Genomic DNA, 14,193 nt, shown 5'->3' on the forward strand with positions numbered 1-14,193 from the left:
ATGAAAGTTCGGAATTTTTACTCTAAGAGTCTAAAACTATTTGATAATTGATAAGTGAAAGTTGTTATTGATTTTCAGAAACATGAGATTATATATATAGAATGTAGAATGATTCTTAGATCTACTCCAAGATGTATAAAACATTTGGGAACATACCGGTACATTTAATTTGGATATGTAATGGTTGAGTTTCAAATTCTAAAAACTCATTCTACTAGTTATTGTAATGTAGTAATCAGTTATTGAACTTTATTGTCCAGTTGGATAACCTGTTAATCACATTTTGATAACAAGTAACTCTATTTTTGGTATCCTATTACTGGTAACATATTACTCTATTTTAGGTAACCTATTATTTTGTTTCAGGTAACCTATTACCCTATTTTTATTAACTTGTCACTTAGTTTTTTTAAATTAATTTTTATAACTCTATGTTAATGATTTCTACTTCTTTTAACATATTTGATGAGCTTAAAGTGATATCAAAATTAAAATGAGATATCAAAGGAAATAAAGCTTATTTATATAACTTTTTCTTTCCAATCTGCAAGGTCTTCATCATTTTTTTTCTTTATTGATGTTAGTATTTTTATCAATACTTACCTAAGAATAAGGAGAGACTCTTCTTCACAATCTCCCCCTTTTGATAAAGACAATCCACATCTGAATAGTTTGGTGGTTGATTTGCTCCCCCTTTCTTTTACATTTTAAGTCTTCAATGGTCTAAAATAAAAATCAAAACATGAAACCACTTTTTCTCCCCTTTTAACATTATTAAAAAGAAGAAAAAATAATAACTGAGGCAAAATAATGTAGGAAAGACATACAACTTAAGTGTTAAGGTTAAAAATTAAAGGAATAAAAAGTTATCCACAAGAAAATCAAATACCAAAATAAAAAAACAAAGTATTGTTACAACCAAAAAACTTTAAAGATATATAAAAATTTCAATCTTAAATAAGAAAATTCTAAAATATTTCATATTCATCATCGTCCACATACACATGTAAATCATCAAATTGGGTAAAAATGTCAATTATATCATCCCTCGTGTTTCTATTTATAAACTCGAGACGGTCTATCCTTTAGGTCATATAGCCACAAAATTGAGAATGTCATCCATGATGGGGCGATTTGTTGGTCCAACTTCACTAGGAGGATTGTGTGGAATAGAGGAGTGCAGAGGAGTAGAAGGAGGAAGTACCATCGGTAAGTTCACTCTTGTGCTTATAAATATCATCAAGTGAATCTTGAATAAACTCTATCTTATGCATCACATACAAATCTATTATGTGGCAACGAGAATGAATTTCGTCTTTCTATAGGTGGATATGTGGAACTTGTACAAAATATGAGTAATAAGCCATGCATAAGGTGAGGGCTATTCTTCTCCTTAAGATGATTCTTGTGATTCATGGCTATGTAGGACCATTGGACAGGTTTCAGTTATTTCAAAGCATACATTAATTTTAATTCAAAATCGTTAATATGAGAATGATTTAAAAAAAATTGGAATCATGATGTAGCCGAAAAAAATAATGTAGAAGACAATCATCTATGTTCAAATTTCCAATAGATAGAGTGTCTTTATTATTAGATGACTTTGTGACTACCTGTTATTTCTTGTTCACAATCTCTTCCTCAAGAATCCTACACACGAAATAGTAGAATGATTTCCTATCACATTTATTTGATGGTCAGGGCTGTCTAACACCTAGTTTTGCTCCAATATTAGGCAATCTAAAACAACAATTCCCAAAAGCCATTAATTCTAAGTCAAATTTAGTTCCTTTAACATGAGAGTATAACTTATTATGTTTTACTATTGCAAAAGAATACCCAAACCAGTTCTGGGTACTACTAACCATAATCAGTACTAAAATCGGTGACATTTTGATACACCTGTAATTGTGAGTTGAAAACTAGCAAGTCAAAGGTTAGATTATTTCAAAGTAATAAGCTATTTACCATGAATCTTATCCTTTGTTGATCATTGGCAACCAATCGAGAAAGATCAAATGGATTAGCCTCTTGTTGCTTCTAGTATCGAATGCTTGGATTATTTGTTCATATTTTCTTGGGTCAAGAGGATAAAGCCATTAACATCTTTAGGGTTTTGGAGAAAGGGGATTTTCCAATTTGAGAAGAAATTGATCGAATAGAAGTAAAAGGATTTGAGAATTATTTCAAGTCATTTTCATCTAAAATCTCTAATTCACTCCTAATCTTATCAAAGGATTCTCTAGGTAAGGGTTAATTAATATATGTGTAAGTTGAATGTGTGTATCGATACATTCTATTCCACATCCATTTTTAGAACATAGTCCCTTATCAAATGATGTTTTATATCAATATGTTTGGTTTTAGAATATATGACTAGATTCTTAGTTAAATTAATTGCACTAGTGTTGTCACTTCTAATAGGAATGAAACCAAGTTCTAGTCCATAGTTACTACTTGAGTCATAGAACTTATGCACAAGATCTGCCTGCTACAATATATTCTCCTTTAGCAGTACTTAATACAACACATGCATGATGTTTAAAGACCAAGGAAGTATAATATTTCCTAGTATGTCACATGTTCCACTAGTACTCTTACGTTCAGTTTTACATGTAGAAAAGTCAAAGTCATGATACCTAACCAAACCACATACTCATTTTAGGGTACCATAATCATACATATGTTGTTCCTTTAAGATATTTCTTTATTATTATAATAACAACAACAAGATGTGATTCTTTAGGTTTTGATTGATACCAAGAACACAAACATACACAAAATATGATATTAGGTCTACTTGTAGTAAGATATAGTAGAGAGTCATTCATACCTCAAATATTTAGTAACAGATATAGGTTCATATATTCATCTTTGCCAACATACGTACTTGAACCCATTGGTGTGAGAATAGCTCATTGTAATACTTGAATAGCTCAATGATATCAAATATTTTGAATAGCTCATTGTAGTACTTGAATTGATTTACAAAGATGTCATCCTTCATTTTTTTTATTTGTAGTCCAAGAAAGAAATTCACTTTTCTCATTATTGACATCTTAAACTCACATTGCATTATATTAGTGAAATCACTACAAAAAGACTTATTAGTATGTCCAAAAATAATATCATCAACATATATTTGGACTAGCAATGTATATTTATCAATTCCTTTAATGAAAAATATAGTGTTAACTCTCCCTTTTCAAATCCTTTTTCACACAAAAAGTTATCCAATCTATCATATCAAAGTCTCGGGCTTGCTTCAAACCATCTTTTGGTTATATACATGAGAAGGATTTTCAAAATCTTCAAAACCTAGTGGGTGTTCAACATACACCTCCTTTTATGTATAACTAAATAAAAATACAATTTTCACATCAATTTAATACGGTTGAAAGTTAAGGACATATACATGCTAATAATAATCTTATAACTAAGTCTAGCAACGGGTGTATATTTTTCATCAAAATCTATGTCTTCCTCTTGATTAAAAGCATGAGTTGTAATCTAACTTATTTATAACTATAATTCCATTTTCCTCTTACTTAGTTCTAAACATGCATGTAGCACCAATTATTTGTGTATTATTAGGTCTTATGATAAGTTCTCAAACCTGATTTCTCTTAAATTCATTTAGTTACTCATGTATGGTTAAAATCTAATGCTCCTCTTTTATAGCACCATCTATTCTACACGGTTCAATTTGAGAAACAAAATCCATATTTAAGTATACATTATTAAGATTAAGTCTAGTGGACACTCCTCTCTTTATATCTCTAATGATATTATCAATTAGATTATCTCTATAAGTCTAGGTACTCAATTTGATTGGGTCCTTTGGAGTTAACATCTTTCTCAATCCATATATATCGACCATTTGGTACACTAAAATTTCTAACATAGCATTAATTAAGAGTATTTCATTTGGTGTTAATTAAAAAAAGTTGGTTTCTTGTCATGCATTTTCCATTTCAGAATATACAAAGTTTCGTAAATATGGCTTTCTAGTTTGAATATACTGACTAGCATTACTTAGTTATATAAAAGTAGTTTTATTTATTCCGCTATTTTGACAATTAGTGGAGTAACCAAGTCCACTTATATAATTAGCATGGGCATGTTTGCCTAACAAATTATCTAGTTTATTTGTACTTTCTTATGGTTGTTAATATCCTGATTCAACATATTAATCTTTACTTCAAGAGAGGTACACTTCTTACATGTTAAACGATCAGTGTTAATATTGAACTTTGATTTGAATTTGTCTACAATATTTTTGCAAAGTTTTATTAATATTCTCAAGAAGATTTATAGTATTGTTTTGTTTATCACATAATGTAGAGAGTCTAATAGATTTGCTATGCAATTCAGTAAAACCATTTTGTAACTCATCATAAGTAGGTTTATTAGTTAAGTCAGATTTTGTAACCTCATATTCATTAGATTGATGTGAAGTCATCGCTGAAAAATGTTTTTATTCTTCACTTTAAGGCTCCAGGTTTGAATTGACATCATTGTCTTTACATGCAATATATGCTCTTATGGGATTCTTGTCCTTCTTTCCTTTGAATCTATTCTTATTTTATAGACAAGAATAATCAACCTCAATGTGTGTTGAAGTTGATGTTTTTTCTGGAGTTGATGTTTCATTTTTCCTTACGAAGCTTTGTACTTGGCCTCATTTCATGACCTTGTTCTTTCTCAATAACTTACTAAATTTATTTACTACAAGCTTTATGTTTTTGTTGTTGTCTGCTTATTAATCTTCATCCTGTTAAATTTCATAAGAATCAACCTTTGCCTTCAAACATATGGTCATTTGTATCTTTTCAAGTTCTTCATGTCGTTCCAATCGGTTAAGTTCCAATCCATGTTCTTACAACTTTCTAAAAGGTGCAGCCAAAGTCATTTTTTGAGAGATTTTTCTTTTAAAAAATTGTTGCCACTTTGGTTTGCATGTTTTTGTTAGTGATCTAAGAACTTTCTGATTTAATTACTGTTGGTAAGCAATTTACAGAGAGCAATTAAATGATTTTCCAAGTGAGTGAACCTCTTTTTTAAGTCTAGAATTTTATATCACTATTTCATTCTAAACATTTTATATTCTTGGGGAATCGTATTAAATCTATACATATTTACTTTTTTGGTTTCCTTATGAGTTGCTCCTAGAGTATCCTACATTTCTTTAGCAGATTTGCAATTTGATACTCTATAGAACTCAATTATTCCTAGGATAAATGTTAAAATGTTTTTGGCCTGATGATCATGTTGTACATTTTTCTTATCATCATCATTGTAGACACTCTTAGGCTTTGGTTGTTTAACAATGTAAACAACCTCACCATTGAAGGTCTTTGGTCCAAGGCCCAATAGTTCATTAATAGAGGAAACTCATTCCACTCGCCAATCCTCTAAACATAGAGAATATCAACTCCTCTTAATGGTAGTTGCACCAGGATTCTGCAAGAAGTTATGGCCACTCATCTAGTCCAGCTCCCCAAGCCCAACCCGGGGAGAAAGCTGGGGACCTAGGACCGCCCCAAATACTATGATTTTCATACCTTTTTTGGGCATGTCACAGAAGAGTATACCCAACTATGGAACACCATTGAAGATCTGATTCAGGTCGGCCATCTACAACACTTTGTTGCTCGGGCCCGGCAAGGGCGCTCCCCACCTCCATGTCGATCTAGTCCTTCTAGGAGACGCCTTCCCCAATAAAAATCAACAAGAACGTCCTCCAAACAGGGACTAAGGAGACAAATATTGCCCCAATAATCGACAGAAGTGGAGTCTAGTGAACATTAACACAATATCAAGTGGATTTGCTGCAGGGGGCATCTCTAGGGCGGCCCAAAAAAGGTATGTTCAGGAGGTCATGCAGGCAATCGTCTAGAACCCTCGCCAACATCGTGAGAATAGGGTGGCACCCTCGATGTTGTTCGACGACCATAATTATGAAGGTGTCATTCACGGTCATGACGACGCCCTCATCATCACCGCCAAAATGAATAATAAAAAGGTTGGGAGGCTATTTGTCGATCAGGGCTGCTCGACATATATTATGTTCCAAGACCTATTCGTCAAAATGGAGTTAAAAGACAAAGACTTATTGCCTTATGACGGCCAGCTGGTCGAATTCACTAGGCAAGGGATCACCCCCATTGTTATGTTGACATTTAGCTTACTATCAGGGAGCAACCCCTAACCAGGACAGTACATGCAAAGTTTCTGGTCATTGGTTGTAGCTCTGCCTATATCACCATTCTCGGTCGACCAACATTCAATCGTCTCGAAGCAGTGGTCTCCACTCTGCACCTATGCATGAAATTCCTCTCGGTTGACCTCCAGATATATACTATCAAAGGATACCAACACATTGCAAGAAGTTGTTATCAGATGAGCCTCCGCCCAAGTCATACGTCAACGCTGGCACCACCCTCGAAGAAAAGACAGCAGCGTGTGCACCTAGTAGAATTGGATGCTAGGGCAGACGAAGGAGAGTTCTGCCCTCAGCCCAAGGGGGAAAACGTCTCTACAACTTGGGCTCTGAAAATAAAATTTGGTGTATAGTGGCAGCACTCTCGGCGAGGTTCAAAGGTCAAGGTTAATGAAATGCTTGAAAACTAACAAAGACCTTTTTGCTTGGTCAGCTGTAGACATGCCAAGAATTGACCCCTCAGTCATTTATCACCGACTAACCACTAGCCTGGGGGCAAAACCAGTGGCCCAAAATAAAAGGAAGATGGGCACCGAGAGAATGGTTGAGGTTACTCAGAAAATTTCTGAACTTCTAGAAGTCGGGTTTATCCGAGAGATTGCTTACACCACCTGGTTATCCAATGTAGTATTGGTCAAGAAACTGTCAGAGAAGTGGTGGATGTGTCTGGAATATACTAATCTAAACAAAGTGTGGCTGAAAAACCCGTATCCCCTCCCAATCATTGATCGCCTCGTGGACAATTCCTCTAGGTATTAATTTTTGTCATTCATGGACGCTTATTCCCGTTACAATCAGATACCCATGTATACCCTATATCAAGACAAGGTTGCTTTCATCACACGCAAGGCTGCCTATTGCTACACAGTCATGCCTTTTGGGCTAAAAAATGCAGATGCCACATATCAGAGAATGATGAATACCATGTTTTCGGACTAGATTGGGAGGCCCATGGAGGTTTACATGGACGATATGATTGCCAAGAGCCTGCGGCAGAAGACCATGTCTCTATCATGGACGCCATTTTCAGTCGATTGCATAAGTACAATATGCGCCTCAATCCAGAAAATTGTACTTTCGGGGTCGAAGCCGAAAAATTCCTGGGATATCTGTTAACAAGTTGGGGTATCGAGGCAAACCCAGCAAAGTGTCAGACAGTTATAGATATGCGCAGCCCGCACTCGGTCAAAGAGGTCTAGCAGTTGAATATGCGGTTGGCGGCACTATCTAGATTCCTCCCTGCATCTGGAGAAAATAAAGAGATTAATAAGTTGATTCCAACAATAACAAGTCGATCTGCTTCCAGTGTCAAGTATGTTGGTCCACATTCATTAATAACAAGAGTGTCCCGAGCTCCAAGCGAAGGATAATATAGGAGCTTACAAAATGTGGGCCATTAAGTCTATTGGCCAAGAAACACGAGCATGAGTCCTTCAAGGTTCATATCATGGATGAAATATGAGCTTAATACTGATACCTAAATTGTATTGTATAACTGGAGTCAGACTCCTCTCCATTACTGGAGAGAGAAGTGCTATGAAAAAAGAGCAAAAACATAATGTAATGATAAATATGTCTTTTTATTTATACTTGTAATGTCATTTTTGTCCTTCAAATTAATAGTAACAACACCATTTCTCTCTCTAATAATAGAGAGGATGCCTACTCATACAACTAATATTTCTTCCCTATTATCAATTTGGTGCATTGACTCATTAGTTGGGATTAGAGTCCCCTTAGCTAGAAGTCATGAATGGTATAGGAGCTTTTTAATTCTCTAAATTATGTTGCGGGGCCTAGATTCAAACTCTATTATGGGTCAGGTGCCTTAGCCCATAGAAAGTTATGTTAGCTTTTTTTAGGTGTTACATTTTATCTTACTCAAAAATAAAAATTAGTTTTTATGGATACATTTATAAGATGCATGCAATATTTTAAATTATAATTATGGTCACGTGTGCTGTGTTTGCTACAATTATGAAAATTTGTGGAAAACTGCAATATTTGATTGTTGACAAATATAATTTAAAACACCACATACATGTTAGGATGCATTATTAATAATTGTGTTTTTACTCATTCATATAAATTTATTGGGTGTTGATGTCAACGAGAAAAAAAGGAATTACATGGTGGAATAAGATTAGATAAAAGAATACAAAGGATTATGGATCATAAACATGACAACCCTTGTACACATACAGCAAAATGGAAAATCTCATAAAATAGTCCCATAAATGTTCCTCAAGAAATAATAGATCAACATGCACTTATAGAGATAAGAGGATGACCAATTATTACAACTATATGCTGATCTTTTTGTCCCTCTATTTCATTTGAGTTATGATTGGTCAAAAAAACTTAATAATTTAAATTTTAACTCAAGTACATGTTTTTTAATCAAATCAAATAGGGCATATAGAGTGGTAAAATTTGTAGACAGCATATATGCTCTCGTTTTTGCATGTTTTGATACTATAGTAACTGTTTGGGGCTTTGCTTCCTTAACTGTTCATAGAACCTTTTGATGAAATCCTCAGCTTGATCATCAACTTGACCATTTACAATCTCTTCATTTTCATCCAATGCTGAGTAATTAGATATCCTAACTGAAAATGGTGACAAAAGTGGACTCTTTTTCTCTCCATGACCAAAATCAGATGCATCAAATCTAAAATTGAAGGCATATTCTGGGGTCTTAGGCACCAAAACTAGTGTCATAGGCTCAACACTTTCAACTTCTTCAAGTGCTGACAAATGAGGTTCTTCTTCATAAACCTCATGGGAATGAATACAAGGGAAATTGAAATGGTGCTTTCGTTTTGGAATCTGCAAAAAAACAGGATTTGGACTGTTACTACAAGAAAACTCATAATCTTGTACCCCAAATCGACCACGTCCCATGATGCTCTTGGAATGATTATGGTTAAGATGAATGAGATTGCTTAGAGATTTTCTAAGAACCTTCCCTTTTTTCATCATTAAATTTATATCCATAATCATCTTCCTCTTTGATATAAGACCCTTCCTAATCATGAAGAATGTGATCCTCAACACATTCCATAGTCTCTTAGCCATAGGAGAATGTAACCCCATTTTTCAAAATCTATAGCTATATGAGTAAATAATAGTATAGGAAATAAAGAAGAAGGGGATGAATTTGTATAGTGTTCAAGTCACTTAGGATATAATATAATGAGTAGTATAAATATGGAAATGAAAAAGAGAAAGAGAATAGTTTTGTTAATGTGGTTGTGGGTTTCTGGTTTCTGTGAGGCTTGCTAGACCTCCCAGAAGAAAATAAGAATCTGAAGTGATAAAATGGAAGGTTAAGAGTAGAGGATTATATAGTGGTCATATTCTTAATTCTTTTTCTTAATTTTTCATTTTTAATGATAATTAAGTGCTGCAAAGACATAGGAGTAGTGGGTAGGGATAGTAAAAATAGAGGACTTGTGGGTACTTATACAAAATAATCGTAAAAAATATTCATAATAATAACTTATGGATGGATACAGTACCATAATACCCTATTAGCATTTATGTAATTACAAATTTATTTTTTAATTAAATATTTTATATATTTTATAATTTTATTCTACTTAAGATTATATATTACATACCTTTTTATTAATTAATAATGAATTCTACCAATTTAACTATATTTATAAATTTATTACATAAATATGTTATTAATAGTGTAATTATCATTTATAATGTTAATTATTACAAATACAAATATATGTTATTAGTATGAGTATGAGCAAATAGATACTCTATGGAAATGAGAAAGAGCAAGAATATATATATTGGTAATGTAAAAGTTTTTTTTGTACACTGTCAATCTATTATCCACTATTAAATTTTAATAATTATTTATTTTTAGAAAAAAATAATACAAATAAGTAATAAATGATATATTAACAATATATAAATGTTGATATTAGTGTCAATGAAAAAGAGTACCCCATCCACTCTGTTGTTTTCAAATGAACCTAACAAACGCTCCACTGCATATTTTTGTTACTGTCCGTTTCAAAAGTATTAATTAATCTAATTAAAAAATCAAGGGGGTTTTAAATGGAAATAAAATTAATGCTCGATTGTTTCAATGTTTTAAAATTTAAACTTTAAATTTAGTAGTTGATGTGTTCAATTCAAGTACAGCTAGAACACCGTGTTTAAGAGTTGTTAATATAAGAAATTCAACGGCTCAATATGATCTGGCCTAAACACCTAACAGGACAATGGGGTCCCATTGGTTGTCCTAATTCAATGACTAGGAAAATTCATCATTAGTTGTCATCGACATAAAATTAAAAAGAAATATGCAACATGTTGTTTATATGCATAAGTAACATTTAGTAGATAGTATAAAGTCATATATAGATTAGAAAGTTAAATATTCAATTTTCACGATAGTTATTAAAATCAACTATCACATATATTAAAAAATATTAATTTTTACCCATCAAATAAAAGATACTATTAATTATGCAAAAAGTAAATAACTTGAGATATGGTATTTACATTAATAACATATAGTTCATTAGTCGTATATTAATAATTTTTCACTATTCGGTGCGATTAATATAGAATAATATATTAATAGATGATGTAGTAACAACATAATCTTTTTATTCTAAAATACAAAAATGTTTAATTAATGGTTAATTTGAATAATATTTTGATCAATTGTACCTTTTGGTATGAACTTATACCTTAAAAAATTGTCAGAAAGTTGCTAAGTGAGGATGATTTCTAAATAACATTTTTATATATCGGCCTCACACTGACTCCACAATGAACCTTCCCTTGGGGACATATCCACCTTTTTTCAGTTTGGTAGATACAATGTTCCCTTACAACCCTTCCTTTTTGGATTAGTAATGGAAGGTTCATAACTTAGTTCTTGAATTCTTGTCTATTCTTTTTTCAGAGTGTATAGTAGTCCTTCTTAATAACTACACTCCTAAGAATCATACATTTGACTTTTTGGTCCTTCTGAGGATCTAGCGGAACATTAAATCATTAGGCTAGTGACTTGTTGATATATGTATATATGAGAGAGATTCACTTACTCAGTTAAAAATTTACTCCACATCACGTGAATTATTTGATTTTTTATAGAATGAGTGACTAAGATATTTACTATGTTTAAATATATATAGTATATTGTCATATAGAAACTTGATATTAAATTCAAGGATAACATATAATTTTTGTTGTCAGTAATGTAATTATAAATTAGAATTATCTTAAACAAAAATATAGTAGATGTACTCAAACAAGTACTTCACGTTGAGTACTGAAATATTTAAGAAAGCAGGACTTATAAGTTTTCCAACGAGGGAAATCCAGATTAAATTCAAGATTTTCTTTCCATGATTCCTCCGCTAGACCAATTTTTAGGGATTGCAAAGAAATTCAAATTCATGATCACAATCATGTTATTTGTACATTAATTGGTGAATTAAATTTATCTTTTTATTTATATTCAAATGATATTTTTATGAAAATATTCATTGGAGCTTACATTTTTTCTTCAATTTATAACTTGATAAATATGTACAATGTAATTTAATGTAATTTATGTGGTCGTTTTAAAAGTTATAAATAATGAATAAGTTATCTTACATGTGTAGATATTGATATTGCTTATAAGACTTTGACTTTATAGTAATTTTACACTTATAAAACAGATTATGAGGATTAATGGTTGTCTTTGTTAAACTTTGCAATAAAGGTTATAAGATCGTAAGTATTTTTATAAATTATTTAATATTGATAACATATGTACTTTTGTATAAAAATTATACCCAATGTATTTCAATGAGCAAAATAAGATTAAATTGAGATGTCAATTTTAACATTTTATTGTTGATGTTATTAGTCATTCATGTTTGAAAAAATTCCAACCGTATTTGAGTTAAGTGCAACTTGGATAATATGAGAAAAATAAATGCATATTATTTACTTGATTGAGTTGTTCATCTTATCTTAACTATAATGATTTAGTTACTATAAAATTGTCAACAATAAAGACAACCAAGCAAAATTATATAGTAAGATACAAAATAAATTTCTTCCTAGACAATATGATAATTTAGTACAAAAATAAATGAAAATTTTACTTCTAATTCAATCATCGATGAGTTTAAGATACTTTAAATGAATGTTTATTTTAATTTAAATGTCTTTACTTATCTATTGTTGTTATTTAGAAACTTTAAAACAATTATGTACATTTCTTTGCATTTTTTTATTCATTTTAATTATAAATATGAATGATTATGAGATGAATATTAGAGATGAATATGAATGATTATGAGTCACTAAAGGAAATTTTTTCAAACATTCAATGTTTGAAAACTAAAACCTTTCAAAGATTCACAACAAAACTCTCTTATTTTAGATGAAAGTTTCTTTCTTTCTTTCAATACAAAATAGGCTTTTAGGATGGAGGGGGAAAGGGAGGAAGGGGAGTGGAGAGGAAAAGCAGAATGGAGGGTTATTGGTAAGGGACATTGTCGTGGTGAGAAGAAAAGCTCTATAGGTAATCCCCTTCCTCATAGGGCAAGCCTAAAGAGCCATGGAAGCTTCATTCCTAGAGGGTATTATAGGAATTTGCAGAGTACGTGTTCAACCTTCTTCTTCACAAATTTTCCGGATGACTTTGGTGTTGCAGAAATGTGGGCGATTTTTCAGAAATATGGAAGTGTGGGGGATGTAATGATTCCTAAGAAAAGGGATAGAAGAGGAAAAAGGTTTGGTTTTGTTAGATTCAAACAAAGTGGAGATGATGAATTTTTGGAGAAAGCCTTGATGAATCTCTGGATTGGAAACTTTAAAGTTGGTTTGAATAGACCAAGATTTGAAAGGCAAGGAGGTCAAAAGCTTGGAGGGAGAGGTGATCAACATCATATAAGGCGTAAAGAGGAATATGGAGTGCATGAGAAGAGTGTTGGTAAGTCAAAATGGTCCATTCCTCCTGGAAAGAAGCTTTGACCAAAGGGAGATCTCAGCAAAGGGTTGAAGATAAGCACGATTGGCAAGGCTTAGAATTCAAGATATCTAACGTCTCTATCAATTTGCTTGGCAAAAACTTTGTGGGTGAAATTAGAAATTGGGATCATATTGACAAAATTCAAAATATCCTTTCCTCTGAAGGGATTTTTTATATTAAAGCTTCTCATATGGGAGGAAGGTTGTTCCTGTTAAAAGGAGAGAATGAAGAAGATTTAGAGGCTCTGAAGAAGTGCAAAGAACCCTGGTGTAAAAATCTTTTCACAGATATAAGGAGATGGTCCCCTCAAGAGAGAATGAAAGATAGATTGGTGTGGGTTCGTTGCTTGGGGATACCATTACAAGCCTGGTTAGAGGAATTCTTTCGCTTTGCAGTGAAAAAAGTGGGTCAAATCATTAAACTAGATAATGCAACTTTGAATAAAGATAATCTGGTGTTTGGCAGATTTCTTATCCTCACCCAGAAAATGGAATGTATTGATTTCGTTCAAAAAATTAAAATAGGGAATCAGTTTTGTGATATTAGGCTGATGGAGGAACTCCCTACCTTTCCTGGGGAGCTGATGAAGAACAATGAGAAGAGTGACTCTGATGAAAGTGATTCCGAAGAAGATGAGGAGTGGATGGATCAAAACCAGATTTGGGGTGAAGCATCTTTCTCCAACGAAGAAGACGCTGACGTGGAATTACCACCTGCGTTGACGGTTCACAATCCCCTAGGATGTGCTGAAAGTAGCATAGGAAGAAAGGATGATGTGGACCCCTCAGCTTTCTTGGTTGGGGTTGTTGCAGACAAGAAAGGTACACAGCAGGAAGGAGAGTTGAAAATAGCATGCTCAGACTCTGTAGTCCTCGAAAGCAATTTGGATTCCAACTTTTACGGTGCTTCTAATGAAAGTAAAAGTGAGACCTGTTATTGTGAAGAAGGAAATAATAAGGGGCAA

General features: G+C 32.5%; 1 protein-coding gene across 1 annotated transcript; it reads right to left on the reverse strand.

The window, feature by feature from the left end:
* Positions 8,327-9,523, reverse strand: LOC109350633. Its single transcript, XM_019591858.1, has 2 exons — positions 8,676-9,523; positions 8,327-8,533 (listed from the first exon to the last, which is right to left on the reverse strand). Exon 1 carries the CDS (start codon positions 9,317-9,319, stop codon positions 8,699-8,701), a length of 621 nt encoding a protein of 206 aa, XP_019447403.1. The 5' UTR covers positions 9,320-9,523; the 3' UTR covers positions 8,327-8,533; positions 8,676-8,698.

The sequence above is a fragment of the Lupinus angustifolius genome, chromosome LG06, assembly GCF_001865875.1.
Source record: "Lupinus angustifolius cultivar Tanjil chromosome LG06, LupAngTanjil_v1.0, whole genome shotgun sequence".
NCBI lineage: Eukaryota > Viridiplantae > Streptophyta > Magnoliopsida > Fabales > Fabaceae > Lupinus > Lupinus angustifolius.